The sequence below is a fragment of the Bradysia coprophila genome, unplaced genomic scaffold (genome assembly GCF_014529535.1).
Source record: "Bradysia coprophila strain Holo2 unplaced genomic scaffold, BU_Bcop_v1 contig_232, whole genome shotgun sequence".
In the NCBI taxonomy this organism is placed as follows: domain Eukaryota; kingdom Metazoa; phylum Arthropoda; class Insecta; order Diptera; family Sciaridae; genus Bradysia; species Bradysia coprophila.
Window position 1 is genome coordinate 11,344,285 of NW_023503493.1, and position 23,619 is coordinate 11,367,903.

A 23,619-nucleotide genomic window follows, 5' to 3' on the forward strand; every position below is an offset into this window, starting at 1 on the left:
TGTATTATATTATATCGATGTTTATAACCAGAGTGAAGTTATATCACAAGAAAATAGATCGCAAAGAATAAAGTACTGAAAGAAATGGTGGCGCCTCTACGGGCCAACCGATGTTTTCTATAATAGACCATTCTTTTGCACGTACTTAAAACGGTTTGTGCAATACATTATGCATGTCCAAACTGGCAGTACCAATCTACGGTGAGAGTTAAGCCTAGAGATTGTTCATAAGGTGTGTCAGGCGTGTGAAAATGATGCAGTACATGGTTAAATATGTCGATTGAACGGTTCCGGTGTAGTCAATCTACGATCCTGTTATAGACAATGTACTGTCTCCATATGTAAAATACTGCTGGTGTAATTAAGCGCCAGCTCCGATTATTTTAACCTAATCAGGTTCAGTCTAGTTTGAACAACGTAGAGCATGTATCCATTGCGTACAAGCAACGCACTTCGAATATGAGTGGTACTCTCAATAGGGTAATGAAACTTAGCAGTGTGTCGTACAACTTACAAATACTTTAAGAAAGCATTTCATGCAAATATTTGGCATCTGTCGACTCTGATCACTTTTGTTTGAAGTAATGACATTGATACACGCTAGTGTAGTGGACCTCAAAAACTCCGCAATATTAGGATCCATTTCGTTTCGATGAAGAGCGCTTTAATGACTATTTATTGAAAACCGAAAAAGACTTGAGAGCTCAGTGTAGCGGTAGGGATTGATAAAAATCTGTCCGTAAGAAATTCCGTTACTGGGTTATAAAACCGATAAATTAAAATTCCAAGAAAGGAAATTGTGAGCGGTCTAAAAAGTACGCAAATATCATCATCTATATTCAATAGCGAAGCACTTATATCCTATAATGTGTACACATAAATATGGAAATTTACATGATGTAGAACTTGAAACGTTACAGATTTTTGATGATGAAATTGACTGTAATTGTGTACCTATATGTTGTCTTGTGTACACGTACCATACCATGTTGTTTCCTTTCACGTATTGAGAATGAGAAATTCGCACTAATCTTGTTATACACAAAAACATCGAAATGTGTAATATATTCCATATTTGAAGATATTTTATTCAATCCCTGAATTGTTCCCATAGCGATTATTTTGATCGATCGTATTTTGTGTCAGCAACAGACTTTATGTGTAGACTTACTTATAATAAAAAAAAATCTTCCCTCATTGTTCAACCGAACTCTGGGAAATAATCAAAATAATCAAGAAGAAAAAAATCGAGTCTTTCATCAATTTCACATCAATGATTTGAGCTACTTAATTTTCTCTTTATGTACAAAATATTCCCGAAAGGAAATGACAAATAACTCATATCATCACGGGCTAATGCTTTTTTTACATTTTTTTCTCTTTCTTTGAGGACTAAAAAATTTTCTCTTTACATTTCCACTCCACCGTATGCATGTATACTCAGCTACTCTTATCACCATATTATCGTGTGGACCTTCCTACACCTTTTTGCCATTTTTTTTTATATTTTCATGAGTGAAGAGTGAATGGTAAACAACAAGAAATATGTGGGATCAGAATGCACACAGAAAAATATTGGATGAAGTACATTTTCATAAACTATATTGTCATAGAAAATGATTCAAAATAGTCCTTTCCTATTTTCGGACCTCATTTTATTGCATATTTGTATGTGAAGTAGTTTTTTATCTCTATTTTATCACTAGATTTTTACTATGTATAACTCGTTCTGAACAGTGTAACGAAAAATCTTCCGTTGACCAAAGTTATCAAAGTTATCGTGACGTGATTTAACGTTTTCTACACGAAACAAAGAACAACATTTCACCATAGGCTTGTTTCAATGTCATTTGGAAATGTCAAATTTAATCCACAGAAGGCAACTTAACCTCAACTTTCAAGTTTACGAAAACTTTAACTAAAAATTTACAAAGAAATTTCTTGACGTTTAGGTTATGTTCATCTCTGTTAATGAAATCGTCGTTCGTGCTGTCAAAGTTCGGGTTTACAGTTATTTGGAACAAACCTATACCATTTTTGTAAACATAAACAGAGTGACAGTTCAAGTTCTATTTTCTCCCAACATATACCTTCAGTCATGAATATCATGATTGTCATCGCTGTACCTCAGGCTCAATAGCAATTTTTTGTGATCAAACGAGTCGCCAATCAAGCCTGTATACTTTGGAGAGGTGACACAGATGCAGATACGCGGGTAACACACCACGTTTCATACAAAAAAATTCACCACGCCATACAAATTCAATTTTGGAGAATTTGTTTGTATGGAAAAGGTGTGTTCCCGCGTATCTAATAAAATGGCGATCTGTGTGACCTCTTCGAAGTATACAGCCTTGTCACCACTAGGATCCGAACAGTCTTCTAAGATTCCAACAGGTCCGTAAAAAAGGAAGCAAAATCTAATTACAAATTTTCCCATCGAAATATTTTCTTGTTATGTTATTCCTACTCGTGGTGTGGTGCTGCACTCTACAAAAGCCACTAAAAACATTTCTTGTCCACGGGAGGTCGAATAAAATGCTCACGGCGTGACAAAATTTTTAATTGTCTGCCTCATGCGAAAGTTGACCATTACACAGTAGTTTGCCTGTGAAAATGATCCATTACAGGAAAAATATTTTCGGTTTACTTTCATTGGAATGCATTGAATATTGCTACTTAGTAATTTCTTCTCAACAAGCGAAATTAGTTACCGAAGCTTGTTGATGAAAAAAAAACTCTTTTCTGAGTTTGCTTTTATCACTTTTATCACAAAAATTGTTACCTCATGTTGTTATTACATTCACACCATCCAATGTGATCTACTATTTCGCGACTAATATAATACTGTGGATGGTGAATGGTTTCCTATGTACTAAGACGTGTGGTTGTCTTACTAGTCAAGTCAAAAAAGTAGAATCCGCGAAAACTCTTGTTACCAGGGCAATACTGATGTTAAACCAGTAACAGATAATTATTTTCAGCAACCCACAACCTACATTTCCGTGGTTTACTGGTTTACGTACTGTGTCGATATCTCCGAGGTATAACATTTTTGAATAATAGCAAAATCTTCAATAAGACCTTATCTTGTTATCTTTCGAAAGGTCAGGTGTTTAATCAAAGATTTTCGTTAGTGAAATGTCGGAGATATAATCAATAATAATGAGTGTTCTTTGGTACATGATCATAAATCATCTGCAATCCATTTTAGGAGTTTTGAATTTATTTTCTTTGTTTAATTTCGGAGTCGAAAAAGGTCAAAGTTGCGGGTGAATTACATGTTGGATAAATTTCACTAGGCTTTTCGAATAATTTTTGATAATAAATCGATGCGAGAAGACGTCGTGTTTTTTTTTTTGTTTCACGAAGCTTCCGATGAATTGGAATAATCAATTCTGCTCCTTCTGTTGAAACAAAAACCAATTTTTGTTCTACTTATTTCTTTCAGATATTAACCTCAATCAACTTGCACCCGCCTACAAGGGTAATGTAGTCAGTAAACGAATACGTCTCATCAAAATGGGCGACCACTATGGCGATGAATCGCAATCGGCCTCGGACCAAGAGGAGCTGGTTGGAGAGACCGACATCGACGATGACTACTCAGACACCGAAGAGATGCAATTCACTTTCTGCAAGACAAATATTATCGATGAAAATTCATTGGACTCCAATGGCACACCGAATGGCACCCAGAAACACTCCATCCAATCTAAACTCATATTTTTTGGCATGGTTGTTGCACTGTTTCTATCGGCATTCGCGCTGTTAATTTGCTTTCCGCTGTATCTGCAACAATTAAATGTTGGAGAAAAGAAGAGTGCTTATGGGGCATTACTTTTCGTATCAACATTAATTACACTCTTGCTTATATTATCTGCATTCGTCGGATGGTGGATTTTAAAGTGGAACGTTGCATTGTACAAATTGCCGTTGCCTTGGAAAAGGTAAGCTTATAGTTTTATAGTGTTATACAAAGCTTTTAATTGAATTTAAGTGAACGAAAAATGCATAAGTGTGTCACTGGGCGAAATTGTGAAACTATTACGGCAGGCCATCATCTGTTATCGATAACGACTTAATGAATAAACGACAAACTTTGATTCAATGCGGTCTTAATAAAGCCAAAAACGCTTCGAAACAGAATGAAGTAAAAGATTGGATGTCAATTTCTTGAAAATAATTAGATCAAATGAAGTAATAGATCCGATCTTTTGTCTTATACTTTTGCGTACTTTATGAATAATTGGCGACATACTTGACGTCAGTGAAAGTTTACCTCCGACGAAAATGTATAAAAGTTTACAGTTTGAGTAAATATTTTCTGACTACCCTAAGCCTACCGATTAACGTTACATTCAGTGCAGTTGTTCGTATCGAAAATAAAATTTCCACTAAGGTTAATCACTCCTCTTCATGCATTCGATATTTTTAGCAGAAAGAAATTTTCAACAGAAAAAGCTGATGCTTTCCGATTCCAAGCACCCAAGCCAGAAATGGGCCCTTTGTGCATAACCATATTTTAGGGAGATGATATTACAAACAACAGGAGCAAACGCTATCCCATCTACTTCCATTGGCATACTATTTCCTTCTATTGGTCGCCAATATAAATAGCACCTGCCCCAGTATTTGCTCGCATAGTTTCCCCCTCGACTGTGATATATGTGACGTATGAGAAATGTTTTCAGAATCTTGGTTGTTTCTTCTGGTCGATGAAGCTGACAAGTGTTAACTGACAGCAGAGACGAGTTATTTGCGATTAGGAAAAACCCTGACACGGGAGTCCACCACTTTACCGATTGAGCTATGTTGTTATAAACGTATTGTTGGTCAGCGCAGCGACAACTGAACTAAATTTTTCCTTCCATTGACGTCTTAAATACATTGGTTGAGAATATGAAATTCACAGTTACACCACATTTAGTTGGAAAATTCATCATCCTATATCTCAAACTAAAAACAATTCAATTTCTTAATGGAACGAGTAAAATGCACTGACAGTAATCTTTCTAATGAAGCTGTCCGTGTCCATACATTTGTTGCGGTTCAGTTCATTCGAATTGTATACATACGTGCACTTTTTGTATCGTAACAGACAATGTTGTTTTGATTAAATATGAAGAATGTGGAAGAGGATTTACTGTTAAGAACTTCACCGATAGACAACTCCCTCCAGAGAACCTTTTTGGACAACATTAGACTTAAATCTTATTTATATACTATGCATCGTGCAGAGGATAAGTTTGTACAAACATTGATATGAAATTGAGGATTTGTATGCACATCAGTTTTCCGTATTCTGCACAGTATACCATCAATTGCACAATTGCACATTTTCTATAAATCGTAAAATTGATCAAACCAACTGGTATGGAACGCTGAAGTAAATATCCTATCGTTTCGAATCGCAACACTTTAATACTCGTTCGAATTATTCAGACTTCAAAAAATATTTATTGAAAACTGAACATTTCGCTCACGATATATACTACTTCCACAGTCGAACGAACGGAAATGCAATTTTTATTTTTCTGATTACATTTCAGTTTTTGATAAATCGGTAAATAAAAGCTCTTAGTGTCGACTGAAGAATAATATTTTCTGTGTGAATAACCGCAGCTTCACTATGGTGCATCGGAATAGTTTGTTCATATTCTCTGCACTCGAACTTATATATGTGTTTGTGCACTGTGCATGGTCGTCGTATATTGATTTTAAATTCTCGGCATGTTTTTTTTTGTATTCCTCCTCTCGGTACGAAAATAATAACGTCATTAATGTCGGATTGAGTGTCATTTAATATTTCTTTTCGAAGAAGCTCGAATGAACTGCAAGACTTAAGTTGAAATTTGTCATTTTTAGACGTTTTCCAAAATGGAAATTCAGAGCATCAATTAAGAGGAGGAGATTGATTGCTACTGAATTTGGTATAGTCAAGTGTGAGATGTACAAAAATTGTATAAAAAGAATAGGGCAATTGATCGTGATTTTCTAACGCGGAAGGCTTTCCTTGCTTACGTAAATATACATGTACAAAAACTTAGGCTGCAAATCAGCTTTGTGTAAATTACCAAATAACCAATTGTTCAATCTTTACAATAAAGTTGGGTATATTGTTTCATGGTACCTATCGAGTGAGTTTTAAATTGAAAATTTTTCGCAAATACCGCAAATTGCGGGCATTTACCTTATACAGCAAATATCAAAATTAATTGGAGTAATTCTGAATACATACACTCGATCAATTGAAAATCTGTTTCAATCCTGTAAAGTGGTATTAGAACAAAGATATGTTTTCAATGGCTCGTATGTATTTCGAGTCTGATTAACTAACTAATTAATTGAATTATTTTTCCTTAGTTAGTATACCAGAACTAATTAAGAGCATAGAAATTTGGAGGATTTATCTGGGTCTTGAAAAACAACGTGGCTATTCCAACCAGAAAATCGTACATTCACGTTGAAACACAATGAATTGGAATTTGTTAAAGAACGGGGTAACATTCCGATATTCGATCAGATGCCTTTGTGCTTGCATTTAGCAAAAAAATAAATCCTTTTGCAGTTGAAAATATGTTTGTCGTCTACGTATTGCATTTTTTATTGAGAATAGCTGTCTTGGGATTATTCACAGGATTCGATTTTCTTTGTCGAATCGTATTTATTTGCTAGTGAAACGTTTGCGATTATTTTCAATATAATTCAGGGCCAAATATTTGAGAAAGAATTCATAATTTCACTATTTTCGCCAAATTTTCCTAAAAAACCAAAAATTTTACTAGATGGAAAAATCACATAAAACGTAAAGACGTTCTGTCATCACAATTGTTTCACAAAAAATCAAACTCAACCCATTTTTGAGTCCTAAATAGATGGTTTAACGATTATCATCTGTTATCGATAACGAGTTTAGGAATAAACGTCAAATTGTGACTAGTCAGGCTCTTTTTTCCAAAGGCATGTCAAGAAAAAAATTTTTAAAGCAAAGATTTGAAGTCGATCTCTTCGAAATACTTAAATCAAATGAAGTAATAGATCCGATAGTAATACTTCTGATAGCCTTGCCGTCTTCCGGCTGAGGTATGCTGCATGCGTGAAAGGCTGAGGTATGCCGATCCTAATGTCAGCAGAAATATGTTTAGTCTTGATGTCTAGTTTAGATAAGATCTAGTAGATCCTGTAAGAGAATACCGCTCGTGCACATGACTTTCCAATAGCGTGTTTGTTATCGTGATGGTCATAGTTATCGTTGCATTTTTTACATTACATTCGGCAACTTTGAAATAAGGCACGAAATTCGTTTCCGCTATATTTCACGTCATCCACTCATACAATCAGAAAGGTTTTTACGTCTTCAAACAATTTTACCACTAACTGTTTCATCCGTATAAACCAAACCAAATTACGTCATTTAATTCAAAGTCGGCGACTGTAAAAATGTCGCTTAAATCACTTGAATATACTTGTTTAAATTGATACTAAAGTTACTGATAAATTTCACAAAATTTCGCAAGTTTCGCTAGATCTTACTAATTTCAGTTATTTCTCTAAATGTGGCTAAATTTCACTAATTTTGCTGATTTCGTTAATTTTACCAATTACGATAAGTTTAGCTACATTTCACTAATTTCATTTAATTCCGCAAGTTTCAAGAATTACTCTAATTTAGCTATTTTCACTGATCTGCCTAATTTCAATGACATTTCACGAAATTTTACCATGTTAACCAAAAAACGTTTTAAATATTAGGTCCTGACCTATTATAACCTAGTAGTGCTGTTCGGTATATGGAGGAAAAGTTCAAAAACAAATGTAGAATGTATATTGCATTACACGGTAATACCGTACACGAATAATCAACCGAAAAAAAGAAATAATTATCGCTTTTAGCCATCGAGTAAACAAGCAAATTGTAATTTACATCGAATTAATCAGCAAAAATAGATTGTTACCGGAGCTATCCTCTGAATTATCAAATAACATTGCAAACAAGGATAAACCATTTTCGATGTTTATTTTTTCTATTTGCAAAACTGTTTACATTGCAAGGAAATAAACATGTTTTGTAAATAACCTAAATATATCATATTCGTTCCGTATTGATGTTGACGTACTTCATATACTCACTCGTCCACTCTATATTTACCCAGTTCACATTCAAATTGTAAAGTTAAGAACCGTAGGTTATAAATATGATGTTACATGACACGATAATATATGAATATGCGTCCCAACCGTTGGACAAAAGAGGATGGGATGAATACAATTGGCGCAGACAGTACGTGTGTGTTTATTATCGAGTTACACATTCTGTTAACGAGATGAATTTACAGAAATGTGTATGATTCTGTAATTTTGAATTTTAATGGAAATGTTGATGACAAATTAGAGGACGAAATTCATAATCTAATTAAATATTCCGAATGGAATGGATGTTCTGGGATGGTCACTTTTTGCGTGGAGTGCTTTTCTGTTTATTATATTGCCATGTATACCATTTCCAGGCATTATACTTAGTAGTTCCAGTTGAGTGATTTTATATGTAAAACATGAAAGCACAATAAGACGAAAACATGACACGGGAACGTGAATGGACTCATCAATTTTTCGTTACAAATACCCTAAGGCGTGAGAAATGGACAAAAAGAAAACTGGTGAAGATGCGGGAAAAGACAGAAAAAGCGAATAAGGACCACCAGAGCAAAGTTGTAGTTTTTTTAAACAACTTCAGAAATCGAGATTTGGTCTTCGGTTCAAAAATAATCTTGTCATCTCTTTTCCCGCATCTCTGAAGTGATTTCGGAATGTCCTCACGCTTTTTATTTCTTTTCACTTCTTTTGTACAAAAATGTTGACTTGTCATTTTTCTAATTTTAATTTCTTTTTTGTGTGCTCATTTTCGTCATTTTAATGTGCGGACATCGCAAACAGTTGTTGCTGACAATAATATATGTTCTGCAGCTAGACTGTGTATAGAGTCATTAGTTGCAAGCTCTTGGTGCGCAGTAATTAATGAGCAAGAAATACGATATAGGCCCTAATGAGATTTTCGTTTCGCGTCAATGTTGTTGGCGCGGCTCTGTGTGTTGTGGTGTGGTGGTTTTTGATGTTTGGTATTTTATTTAACAGACAATTTAATTACTCACCGAATTACGGATAATACTGTTATGTCGCATCGATAATCATTTTGTGCGAATATACCGGAGTAGATTTGTGTCGTCTGAACGTAAACATTGAGGACAATTAGGGGTTTGATTGATGAATAATCGTTTTGGGATTCAAGTAGATAGCACCGTTTACATTCGTTGCTGAGACTTAATTTACTTATGGCATTGCAGAAAGTGTTTTATAACGCTACGGAGTGTGTCGAATATGTTTTGTTGATGTGTTGACATCTGTTGAATATTGCACTTGGACGATGAACAATGGAGGTTAGATGCTTGAAGGTCCAAAAGAATATGGACCAAATTCAATCTCAAGTGGATTGAAAAAATAAAACAAAAATTTGCAAGAAAAAACAATCCTGTAGAGCACTGAACACCTTTTAGTGAACTGTAAGGTGAGGGATCACTGTTTTTGTCACAATTTTTTAATTTAACTAATATAGGTACACACTACACGCACTACATTGATTGAAAATAATAGGATCCAGTTGCAGAATCATTATAAAACTTCTGAGCTGAATGTGTGCATTTCGGGTCGGGAATGTATGTCGCTTTTACCTAACGCTTTTACTCAATGCATTTTCCAGCTTGGAAGCACCCTGATTCCTTGGCTTTTCGAAGCGGAGATTCTGACGCATCCTCGGGTCAAAGATTTAATTATGCCAACATGTAGGTAGAAGTGCTAGTACCAAATAGCAACACATTCCGCCTACTTCCTTGAGTTCCTAAGACTTTGCAAGGAAGACTTGTGTCAAATTAAAGTTTCATGTTTTGCAATACTTTAGGTCCACAAAATTTTAGAATTAAAGAAGCAGCCAGGTGTCAATCTGGAAAGTACACGAGGCGATTCTGGCTCTAATTTGGTGAAACCCCTTTTTTATACAAAGCTGCCTAAGAGCTTTCTACGGAAAAATATCAGCCCTGCAACGTTATACACATTAGATGCTGAAGGATGTGTTTCCGTTGATATTCTCTAGCTTTAGCTAAAACGTAACATAACACAGAAAAACGCAGAAACAACAGAATAGCTCTCTCTAATTCATTGTTGTTTGAAATTTCTATTCTGAAGAGAATTCCTTACAGGCTGTTTTCGCATATTTCAATATCGTTTCCCTCCCGATAGACACTGTCGATTTACACCGTATTGTGCGCGAGTCTAATTACGAACAGCGGAAATAAAGCTGAAAACATATTGTTAGCATGCAATACGTACGAAACATTCTTTTATTCTCTGTTCATTCATTTCCCTATCAATCCCAACGCTCCCTAAGAAACGTTTGCCGTATATTTTCATATCTCCGTAATTTCCACTCGATTGAGTTGGTGTATTGCTATCATTTCTTTTCATGAATGAAAAGCCATAATGGCAAAATTATTGTTAACGCCAAGCTGACAGCGTAATGTATGTAGGGCTCTTATTCACTAAGTGGCGTTGAGGGTATATTTTATATGGTGCAAAAATAAAAGAAGTAAAAAAAAAAGTTGAAGATAATTGAAGTGATATCCCATCCAATAAAGTTTGATGAATTTTTGAGGTAGATGTTAAGTGAAAGAGAATATTTACGTTGGAACATTGTGCAATTGGTGCTGGTATTTAGTTTGTAAATTTAATTTCATTAAAATATCTGCTTGTTGATTGAATCTAATCAGCTTTCATCGCATTGTTAGCGCATGTATACTACGAAGCATTTCATAGCTCTCGGAAATAAAGTTAGCGAAACCTAATTCACTTACTTATACAACAGACAACGTGTGCGATGTGCAGAAAAGCAAATAAACCCATCCGAATTGTTGTGGCTTTATACACCACACACACGAAACTTACATAGCAAAACTTTCCGTCTGCTATTACACTCAAGATTAACTCGCATACAACTGAGTTATTCATGCTCGCATCATCCGGAGACAAAGAAATTAAAAGTTTATCATTCCGAATAGAAAACCGTATGGCCTTGTACACCAGTTCGTTCTCATGCACAATGTAATGTGCCTTTATGGGAATTTTGTGTTCCTATTTGTGAAGCATTTCGCAACATTTCGCACACAAAGTGATCCCCTAAATAAACATACAAAACATTATCCGAATTATGCGGCGATAAACCTTGGAAGGTAAATTTCCGACTATGATGGTCGGATGGGTCTTATAGATTTTCGTTCCATCAAAATTTACTACGCTCAACGTTGCTGTTTCGACAGATTAATTTTCAATGGCTTGCCTTATAAATATGTCAATGCATCAGGATCATTCATCGGTTTACATTCAGCTTAACCTTTGATTTAACCCAACGTGCCGTATGGCGAATCCTTAGAGTATTTTGTTGAAATTGGAAAACTTTATGCGATATAGAGTACACCGAAAACATGAAGGGTCACGAGGCCAGGGCCTATTATTTGTCAATTTGACGAGGTGTAAAAGGAAAATTCTTAAAAGAACCGAAGGTCTTCTTCAGTTATTTTATATTTGCTGCGGTAGGCAGCCACTAACGTAATCCCTGAAACATTACGGATGAAACAGTTGTTATAATAGATTGATTGATCGATTACTTTTATTCAAGGCCGGACTGGGCAGCTGAAAGCCAAAAAACTCTGAGGATTTTCATATCGTTTTTAAAGGATTTTTTAATTTTCTGGTGCTTTAAAGGACTTTCTATGATTTTATGGATTTTTTAAAGGATTTTCTTTCGCAAAATTTTGAAAGGATTTTCTTTTGATTGACAAAGGATTTTATATAATTAGTTGCTCCTCTGGCCTTTCTTTCATACAAATAATCAAATAGTCTTTGGGCCTCACCCGAATGCCCGTAGGGAAAGTTTGTACCTGCCTTTACTACAAACGAATTTTGTGTTGAATGTGATCCCTACAAATTACTCAACATTCTTTGGACAGTGACCAATGCTGTTTGATATAATACAACCAAAGAACCCATTACTCAGCTCGTGGCTTATTTTTATCGTCTATGCCGCAAAATAACGAATGAAAAAAATCATGTGAAATAGGCCCCGACTAGATCCGTCGCTCACATTGAGAGCGGAGTTTTCAACTGATAGATGGCTAAAATGGCGAGTTGTATTATTATAATATGTAAGGGGTTGAAGGACATTCACATTTCAAGCTGTTCACAAAGCCCTTAACAACCATCCGTACAGTATTCATCAACACGATCCATGAATAATTTTGTGGCTTGGAAGTGAGAAGGTTGATTTATTTATTGCATTTTGTTTATAAATTCACATTGTCTAAAGTGTTTTTTGAGCGATTTCCAGTTGTCGGGTGGTTGGGGAGTATGTATTTGTTTTCATGTTCTTCGGGGGGTGCATTCAAAACAAAATATCTGAAAAGAATATTCACATTCTCTTCACAACCGGCTAATATTCGATATACCTACACCTTCTACTAATTTTTTTTTCTCCATCCAACCAACTAATGCAAGCCACATATATATTTAATCCTTTCAGTATAGTATGTGGTGGCTAGATTAAACGGTAAATTTATGGTTGGCCTGTAATGGCTGGAAGTATTAATTTCGGGAGTCGTAAAACTTATTCCCGTGTAACACTTACTTCACTTGATGCCATGAATTTGCTTTACAAATTTCTACCATCATTGCCGCAGTGTTAAAACTAAAATTCCTTTAACCAAAATATTATTTTCGCTTTTTCGTTTGCAAGTTTTGTTACCGAACAAAAAACTTCATCCACAAAGTTTGCCTTTGAAAAATATTGAGGCAATATTGGTTTAGTTATACATACAATTCATTTAACTCATTCAGTTATATGGGTTCTATACTATATATACAGTGATGTAGGATGTATCCATTATCCATTCGTATACACTATTGTTCTGAATGGTTTCCACAAATAAATTGTTCAATTGAAAGTTTAAGCAGAAGCTAATTCATTTAGCTGTCTATGGGAAGTGTTGCTGAAAGAAATGAGAAGAGAAAAAAAGTTAGTAAACTCGCCACACTATCTTATAACACGAACTTTTACTGGATATTTAATTACACTTTATGCATACAACCATTTTTTATGTGAATATTCCCGTATTCACGTTTATTTAGCAAACACATTTCAATCGTGCTGACACAGCAGATTTACACAATGGTAATTTCGAATATCAATTTGCTAGTGTTTGAGGTAGATGTTTGAGTTCGAAATCTATTAAATTCGCGAAGAGAAGGAAAGTGATGAAATTTCACGATTTTGCATAATAAAAATGAAGTGATTTCGTATGCAGGTATAAATAGATTATTTGTGGACGTAGCGAAATTCGGACTGACTTTTGGGATTTTTTTTTGCATCCCTAGTATTGTTTGACCTAGCATTGGGGACTACATGCTTAACGTGTATTCAGAACCACGCCTTCAAAGTATTTTACACTCTGAAGAATTTTCAATTATTGCGCCTTAGTACCTATAGCAGTTCTAAACCCACTAAACCGCAGTACCCGCAGTAGTAGTAGAATACCGGCCACTCCTCACAATTTCTTGACCGATAAGACGTGCGACACCTCTACACACACAACTACACCTGACTAGAACCGATTCAACCAGCTTTGTATTTGTTTACACGTCTGACAACCAATTTCTTTATTCTGCTGCAGTTGAGTTTCGAAATGGAAATAAGATATGTGCTTAAGGTTGACGACATCTCGCTCTTGAAGCATTATCTGATTGGTTTCCTGCATCATTAGTGTACCATGTGTAAGCACTTTTTGCTTAAATTGTCCAAGACACGTTTTCCCTTTAAATTTCGAAAGACTCCGTTTCGTCTCGCACGGAACCGTTTTCAGATTGATGTGCATGAGCCGTTATGGTCCACACGCAATCATGAATTTCACTTTTTTTATGTCTTTTTGCTTCAATTGTCCAAGACGGAGTCTTTCGAAATTTAAGGTAAAACGTGTCTTGGACAATTGAAGCAAAAAGACATAAAAAAGTGCCTAAACATGGTACAATAATGATGCAGGAAACCAATCAGATAATGCTTCAAGAGCAAGATGTCGTCAACCTTAATCACATGTCTTAATTCCATTTAGTTTAAATTGTTAAGTAGAAAATACTGTTCCGCTCGGCACTATTCCATATCTTCCACTTTTCCAAATAGTTCGGAATTTCTACCTAGTAGTGTGCATGATTTGTCCAAAAACAATAGCAGAAAGACATAAAAGTATGTTATTTCGTAAGCAGTGACCGTATTGCAACATAATTATTTCATCTGCTACTTCTTTCGTTGAAACAGACAACACTAACTAACAAGAAAAAATCTTTTACTTCACTTATTTTAACATTCACTTTGCTGTACAAAACCACATTACGCGGATATTGTCGTTCATTTTTATCGTTGCTGTCGACAACAGATGTTTTCCACCGTTTTTGAAATGTAGGGCCTTTGGGTTTGGTAATATGTGCAGGACGGAAAGGTGTGGTAAACAAAATATTCGAAAGTCTTTTTTTAGGTTTGAATAGTTGCGTATAGTAAGAGATCTAAGGGTTCATATTTCATGATTCAAAATCGTACGTAACGGAGTCCATGTCGGTCGGGCTATATCGACACGCAAAGACAAATGTTACCAATTTTCTACAGAAAAATCTCCCTTATTTTCCAGATTAATTACAATATCATCATTATGTGGCGTGGCTGGCACCATATGTACAATAAGCTCCTTTCAACGTGTTCCATGTCACCTGCAAGATCCACTGAAAGGATTTACATTAGCATTTGCCATTTTATTTTACTTTTTCTTTTGCAAAAAAAGTAAGAACTCAACCGACTTGACGTTAGACGATTTTTAAACGGCCTAATCTTTCAGTGATGGGACTTCAGAAAATATTCTCAGCTACAACGGCTGTCGTAGGATTATTCATTTCAGTAGACTACGGATTATGTGACGAATTTAGATGCCGAGGTGTAGACCTAGGCTCAGCTGCTGTACAGCCAACAACCGGCTGGCAGGGACACGCTGTTTGGACCATTTTGTATATAGCTGGCTTAGCGTTATGGACATTGCATTTGTCCCTATTAGAAGGAGAAATTGTCCAATTTAATGATGTAAGTAGTTCAGTCTGTCTTTGATTTGCTGGCTGGTCCATATCTTAGTGTAACTGGACAAGTAAACCTTCGAAAATTGGAATTATTACAGAAATTTAACACCGTGCCTCCGACTAATCTCTTGACAACTGTGTCCCGCATTGTTTCAAATACAGAGACTTCGTCGACTTATAGACCAGAGCAACCAAAGCCGAAGCCACCCAAAACAAAACCGAAAGCACTGCATGTAACTATGTGGATACAAGTTATCTCGTTATTTGTCACGGTAGTTTTAGGATGGATTGATTTGCTACCCGAATCTGGTCCCGTAAGTCATTATGTTCGGCAGTTCCACTTTGACGTTTACACTATCGTTGTTTATCGTTCCAGATTACCCCCGTTCCTCAATTTTGGCACAAGACCGGCCAGACGTTCTTGTGCCATTTCAATATACAATATGAAGTACCTGCTACGATGAATCATCAGGCGACGTTAGATTTTCTATCCAACTTAACGCCTGGCAGTTCCATATACAATGAAACCGTCCAAAAGCTTCGACGAAGTCGACGTCACACCAGCCACAAAAAATACTTTCACAAACGAATCAACAGCCATACGTTCAACGATCAAATCAACGAAACGGTGCATTTGCATTCGAACAGTTCCGAGCCGGATGTTGTTGCATCGGCAGCTAATCAAACAAATAAGCAGCACAACGTGGAAAAGTATTTGCGAAAGTACAAAAATCACATGAAAGCCAAGCACAAGAGTGCATTCAACGAAAATCAGACGCCGCTCAAAGTGAGCCAATTGATTTTGAACGATTCCAACATTGTGATGGACTGCAAACATTTGATGGTCTACTCGTTCCTATTTGTTGGCGTCTATGTCGTGTTTGGTGTTTGTTTGGTTCAGTTTTTGTTTATGACTGAATCGGCCGTTTTTACAGTCGCTGTTGTGTCTTCATCGCTGCCGGTCAGTGGGATTTTTTGGTCGCTATTCGAACTGACCACAAACGATTTTGTGGGTAAGTCATATTAAGTCCTTCAATACTTCTACTTCTACTAAACTTTGAAAAATTCAAATGTTTTTTTTTATGTTCAAATGTTCCAATTTCCCCAAAATTTCGAGAAATTCCTTTAATAAGCTTCGTAAGAAAAATGCTTCTCATACTAAATTTACAAATTTTATCGTTGATTTGATTTTTATTGTCTACAATCAACGCACTTCAAGCAAAAGTGCTTCGATTGACACCTGACAAATAGGGTACTTTTTATCCCCACTCGTTTTACAGTGTAAAATTTGGTATTGTCTGTCAAGTTTTAGTACCCTATTTAGAGTACCACTTTTGCTTGAAGTGCTACAGTCAAATGAATTCAAATCAATGGGCGAATATTTGACGTTTGTGAAAGATCTTCAAAAAGAAAATCCTCTTAGTATTTTCTGAGGATTTTCTTTACAATTTTTTGGTGAATTTTCATGAGTTTCCATCGGTTAAAGTATTTTCCGCAATTCACCATTTTGTTCACCTAAATCTCAATTAAACGAATGTGAGAGTGAGACAATGACCGTATCCGTATTACTACTTGCTGTTAGCATGTAAACTGTAAAGCTCATATTTATATATGGTGTCGGAGAAATTGGCACACGGCGTGAAAATAGGCAAATTTCGAAATCGATTTTTCGCCGAGTAGCACGTGCATTTTCGATGTAACAAATACCTTTTTGCATGGTTCTCTACTTAATGTCTCCTTTTACAAAATGTGATATCAAAAAGCGTGTCCGATATGATCAATGTGTTTATATTCACGCCGTGTGCCAGATTACCCAACGTCGGCTGCAAAATGCCCTACTGTAGACACACATGAATTCGGCAAGATATTTTCACATAATTTCGATAATACAACTGTTTCCCAATCGGAAAAGTTTCAAATCTGTCGAAAATTCCGACAAAATTGAGTTATTTTCCCGATCAATATAAAAGAACCATTTGTCGGAACTTTCGCCAAATATGAGAATTTTCCGATCGGGGAAACTATTGTATTATCTAAATTATGTTAAAAAAAATTCCTTGATGCCCTATTATCTCTAACAAATTTTGTAGCTGACGATAAACGACTACGATGAAATTGCATTTTCGATTTCCATTGCTTTTGCCATATTTTCCATAATCGAGAACAAATGAACGATGAAAATTTCACCATACATCGCATATATGGCGTATAAATCCCACAGGGGTGTAACTTAGAACAATTTTTATTGTCGCTGCTTAGAACATTTTTGATTTTTGTACCAACCCTGTTGAATGTCGTTCAAAAACATCGAATCGTTTTTTAATTTTCTGAATGTCAGCTCATTACCGACAATACCACAACATGTACCGAAATATTTTTTGAACCGGTGGGTGGCGAATTAAAGTCGCATTTGCGTCTAGTTCTCCAATTAATTTAATTAAAATCTGATTCTTATTGTAAAAAAAAACTTGGAACGAGCCGAACAATTCTTATGATCTGGAATTTTGATTACCCAACGCAGATCCAGTCAAATAAATCGACAAACATTTTAAATGCAAATTTAACCGATTTCTGTGATACAATTGGAAATTCCAGATCATACGAATTGTTCGGTTCGTTCCGAGGTTTTTTTAAAAAATAATATCAAATTTTTATTAATTTAATTAAAGAAATAGATGCCCAAACGAGTAATTATTCCGTGGACCAGCTGGTAATCGATCAAATGGTAATTTACAGCCAGGTTCTACACTGAAATTCAACTTGACAAAATCAAAACCAAAATCTGCTGCCTTTTTCATATAGTTCGTTAATGTTATAGTTTTCGGCAACAACGATTTTCTGTTATAGTAACTTTTAATTGTCTTCGGCAATTGCCTAAAATCGATGGTATTTTACGACAATTTTTATGGTAAAGTGGTACACCCGTGATAAATCCCTATAGTGAAGATAATAACGCATCATATAATTTCGCTGAAAACAATTTTCCGTCATTTCCAGCTTCGATAATTTGGTCGCCAGAGATAACCGGTGAGCTGATATGTTCGTTGCTCGGTACACCAATTGTTATACTGGGATTGGTCCTATTCAGTTCGGCTCATTTTAGTGACACAGCTGGACCGAAACGAGTTTATTCATCATTATTGTCGACGGATTAAGGCAAAATTGAATAGAGGAAAAAAATGGTTTTGCTACTTTTTGTTTGAGGAGGATGAAAAAAAAAAGTTTTTTTTTTGTTTCGGTTTTATGATGAATACGTACACACTGTACGTCGTACAGTACATTGTTGTAGAAAATGGTAATATGTGAGTGGGCTTAATATGAGCAAAGAAAAAGTGGAAAAAAGTTTTGGTTTTTCTTTCTTTCTTCTTCTCTTCACTGTAACGTAATAAGCGGCCCATAAAACCATTATTATGTTTACGAGATTGAGGCGTACACGTGAATGTATTTAAACGAATTAATGTATAATTTTGTGGAATGCGAGCACTCTTTTCCAAATAATCGTAACGTATGCTGTGTGCTGGTTTTACATGAATTATGCGAGGAAAAACTGTATATCCCTCATACCATCAGTGAGGTAGGTACTACAAAAAACTTTTTATTTTATTATGTCTGAGCTTTGGGACTACACATAGCGTATAAGCTATATCCGACTGTTATTTTGTGTTCATTTTCAAGTGACTAATACTTTCGATGGCGTTGAAAAATTGTGTACCATCTCGGTATAACCAGGCATTCACCACCACACTCATTATTCGATACAATTGGGAATGTTATTGTGTGTGCATTATGCCGAAAGGAAAATTCGTTTTAATTTGATTTTTAAAATTTACCACCATCAATTCTCGTTGATTTATAATTCGAACACCAAATACATAATAAACGAGAATAAAATTGTTTTCGGTCAGTGAACACCTTGCTGCATGTGATGTACCAATTAATTTCAATGTCGTAATATCGTTCCGAGCTCATTATATTGACGATACTGCTGTAACTGATTCTGTAACTCACAATCAAGCGATGAAATTTTTGCATGGATGAAAAAGTGAGATAATTGAAATAGTTTTTTAATTGGAAGTATTTTTCAGTTTTATCAATTTTTACAGTTTTATGAGTTTGATGTTTTTTTTCAATGTCGAGGGTGTTTTGGAGGGTGAAATGATATTATGACCGTGAACTTTACACTTCATATACACACGAGTGCGTTTCGTAATATTAAAACCGCTACGTGCGAAAGTTGATTATCACAAGGGAATGAATTCGCGTAAATTTAACCGAACCTATTCTTCATGTAATAGTCAACTTTCGCATGGGGTAATCAATAAAGTATTGAACATGTAAGTGGCAAACTCATTTACAGTCCATGGATCGGGATGAAATGAAAGATTACGATTTCGTGTGATTATTGCCTCGAATCAGAACTTATACACGAAAGTTTCGTGATGGAACCAAAGTTTTTCATTTTTTTATTCTTCCCTCAATTTTTGCAGATTTTTTTTCCGAAAAGGCGAATAGTCAAATAAAGACTAATGGCACTATGTGCGAATAGTCTTTAATTGACTATTCGCACAAAATGTCATTAGTCTTTATTTCACTATTCGCATAGAGTGTGATTAGTCTTTTTTTTGACTATTCGAACTTTTTCATTTGACTGAAAATTTTTTTATTATGTGATTTATGAAGCCAGCATTGACTTAAAATATGAAAATTTAACTGTTCATGTTTCGTATTACGTTTTGACATATTGTAAAAGGTAGCATCGTCATCTTCTACAAATATTTTGTAAACGGAAGCACTGTGAAGAAGACAGTAATACTTCCTTTTACAAAAGTTAGTGTAAGTTTTTTAGTGATGAGGCGTTTTGAAGAATTTTATTTCTTCATTTAGCTTATGATTACCTGAAAAATAGCGTGTATAAAGTTATGACTACCTCTCGTAGTTTGGTCATTTCTTTGTCACTGTCGCCATTTCCTGATGAGAAATGGTATTTTTGAACTGCATATTAATGCAACATGTCGAAAGACATATTTAAGTTTCTCACAGATCGAGACAGTGGTCAAACGTACCTCGATTAGAGTAGAGTGATTCCTTCCTTTTACAAAGTGTTTGTAGAAGAGACTGTTGCTTCATTTTACTAAAAGTTTGTAGTGCTGCTATCTTTTACAAAGTTTTTGTAGAAGAAAGTGCTGCTTCCTTTTACAAAGTGTTTGTAGAAGAGAATGTTGCTTCCTCTTACAAAGTGTTTGTAGAAGAGAGTGTTGCTTCCTTTTACAAAGTGTTTGTAGAAGAGAGTGATTACTTCTTTTTAAAAAGCGTTTGTAGGGAAGAGTGATTTCTTCTTTTTACAAAGTGTTTGTATTGGAGACTGATACTTCCTTTCACAAAGTGTTTGTAGAGGATTGTGATGGTTTATTTCACAAAGTGTTTTTAGAAGAGGATCATGCTATCTTTTACAAAGTATTTGAAGAAGAGAGTGATTATCAATCTAGAAAATGTTTGTAGAAGATGGTGATTATGTCAAAACATAATACGAAACACTAACGGTTACATTTTAATTATTTTGTCAATGCTAGCTTCATTAACTACTAGGGTGTAGCGTTTTGCAGTCTTTTTTTTATTTTTTTCGCACCTCCGAAAACCGACTTTTTGGTCGCAGAGCCGTTGAGAGCAGTTCTGCCGCCTGTGTTGAAACAAATTTGTTAGGTGTATATGATAACCACTCGTAGAGACTGTGGCTTCAATTTGGCATACTTTAAAATAAAAAAAAATCGACTCATCGATGAAAAATTACGAAAAGTGTTCCCGACCATGACTTTTCCAGAAATTTTTTGGAGTTAATGCTTTCTAAAATCTGTGACTTGGAAGCAAAATAGTCGTGTCGTAGCTCATTTTAAAGGGAATTTCAAGAGCTTTCAAACGAATATAGACTCGACGTAAAGTTTAACCGGGTTGCAGATTCATTGACCTTCTAATGTGTTGTACCATGAGCAAAAGCATTTTTTTTTAAATTTCCACAGAATTTATGCAAAAACGGTTCCAAATCGTTCTTGGTATTGCTGGCGTGAACAATGCAGCAATTCTGGGGAGAAATAGCCGACTTTTGGGCCAATTTTAACTGTCGTAACTTTATGATCGAAAAATCATCAAAATGACATTTTTTTGTCAAATTTCTCCTTACATCGCTCATTTTTCCCTAGGATTGCTGCATTGTTCACGCCAACAATACTAAGAACAATTTGGAACCGTTTCTGCATAAATTCTGTAAAAAATAAAAAAAATTGGTTTTTCTCGCACCATTTTCAACACATTAGAAGGTTGAACAGTTGCGAAATGTATGACCCTATTTCCAACAACAATGAACGTTATTCATCATTCCTCGTATAAAAATAAAAAAATAAAAAAAAACAGGACAAACAACTGGTCATTCATAATTGAATTTTTAAGAGTTAAACATAAGAAACAATAAAAACTGAAATTTATATTTTATATACTCCACCACAAAATTAATTAAAACAAAAAAAAGTGTTTCGCTCCAACTATAATAAATAAAACGGGAGAGGAAGAGGAAGGAAGCGGAAATAATTATTATTTGTTAACTGAGCGGTCAAAATTAAAAATTCCATGAACAGTTGAAGTGCACTCGAGTTGGAATTTTTCTATTTTAACCCTGCGGTTAATGACAAACTTTTCATGCAAGTTAGAACATCGGATGTTTTTTAGCATTTTAAATTTTCCACTTTTTTTCCTTTTAAGAAAGAATATATGGGGAAAGAAAGAATATGGGGGTTTTCTCACCACAATCTAGGGACAAAAGACACGATTTTTCTAACGGCATGCACAAAAAAAAACTATTTTCCATTTTAAGAATGGAGATGCTGAGGAAATAAACTGGAACTATGAAATGGACACAATAGAATGTAATGAAAGCTAAGTAATTTTTACAAAAATTTATGAAAATAGTAATTGTTGCAGTAATGTTGAGTGTGACTGTTGTATTAAGCATAATATACATATTATATACAATTAAAATGTTATTAAGGAAGTAAGTGTTAAACAAAAACGAACATTGATAAAGACATGAGAGTATTTTTCATACATTTTTGTGGTGGTCTTTTGAAAATGAAAAATAAGAAGAAAAAATGGATTGGGTTCGTTGGCGCTGCGCTGCGATAGACTTGGTTTAAGGAAGGTGATTTAAGTTTATCAAGTTTAACTATAGGGTTCCATGCGAGAGATGGCAAAGAAGTTATCCGGAACTTCCAAAAAATTAAAGTCTGTCTATAGCGCCAACGTCTGGAAGCAGATTTACAGATATACAAGAACAAATTGATGTAATTATTTATTATTTAATGTTTTAGAACATTTTAAGATTTCAATTTTGACACTTTTAACACATTTTGACACATCGACGTGACGATGCGGCATTAGAATAAATAAAAAAGAAAAGTTGAATACCTACGACCTTCTCAATGGGTAGACAATGAAAGGCGCTAGATGGCGCTGTCATTGGGTATATTAAAATTGAATTTAGGTGTGTATAAAAGCCGCTCGTCCTTATAGAAAGATCAAAATTTTAAATTTCGTTTCACAATGAGGATACGAAACGGTATCGACGAAAACGGATCGATTTTCACCAGATGCCAAAAGAATTCGAAAGCCAAAAATCTAGACTTTTTGTACGAATTATAACGACATTCGACGGGAGAGATATGGGTGACCTAACGCGGTTCAATGAAAAGGAGAACTAAACATAACTTTAATATTATGTTCTACTGTCGTCAACACCTAAAAGGCGCTAATTTACACCGGCCTGTGGGTCGATCCGATTTCATCTAGGCCGTTTCATAAGAATCTCTCAATTTACAGTTAATGTCAACCAATTTTGTGTCTAATTTTGTTTCAGATAGTATGTATAGCATCTCCACTCACACTGCTTATCAAAGACGAAATTCGCACGATGCACTGTGATAGAACAGTGTGATTGTATGAGTTTGGTCAGTTGGTAAAACAGCTGAAGCCAAGTTAGACACAAATTTGGTTGACATTGACTGTATTTCGATTAAATTTTAATCTTTAGCTAAGATAAAATCATGGTCTATTATTGGGATCGATTAACCGAAATACAAGGAAAATTTACTGAAAAATTCAGGGGTAAATCGTGATAAATTCAGTAAATAATTGGATAAATCGATTTCCAAATAACAGGCCCTGGATAAAATTATTAAACATTTTGTATTGTATAAACATTATTATATAAAACAGCATGCATTAGGTTTGTAATAACTGTTCAAGCAAGTTCATTATAGTTGTATAACATGGTATGAAGTTAATGTTGTCGAATAAATGAAAATTATAAAAAATATCATGGATTTTCTTACAATTGCTACAAACAAGTCTAGACAAATCCGA

At 35.0% G+C, this 23,619-nt stretch overlaps 1 protein-coding gene across 1 annotated transcript in view; it reads left to right on the plus strand.

Annotated features, from left to right (window-relative positions):
- The window catches only part of LOC119076610, a 91,141-nt gene extending 71,424 nt beyond the window's left edge, over window positions 1-19,717 (plus strand). Inside the window, exons 2-7 of the mRNA XM_037183466.1 lie at window positions 3,452-3,950; window positions 14,778-14,926; window positions 14,982-15,220; window positions 15,312-15,527; window positions 15,590-16,226; window positions 18,211-19,717. Coding sequence (XP_037039361.1) covers window positions 3,523-3,950; window positions 14,778-14,926; window positions 14,982-15,220; window positions 15,312-15,527; window positions 15,590-16,226; window positions 18,211-18,368 — 1,827 coding nt within the window. The 5' untranslated portion in view covers window positions 3,452-3,522 and the 3' untranslated portion in view covers window positions 18,369-19,717. The remainder of the gene's footprint in view (window positions 1-3,451; window positions 3,951-14,777; window positions 14,927-14,981; window positions 15,221-15,311; window positions 15,528-15,589; window positions 16,227-18,210) is intronic.
- Window positions 19,718-23,619: the final 3,902 nt, after the last annotated feature.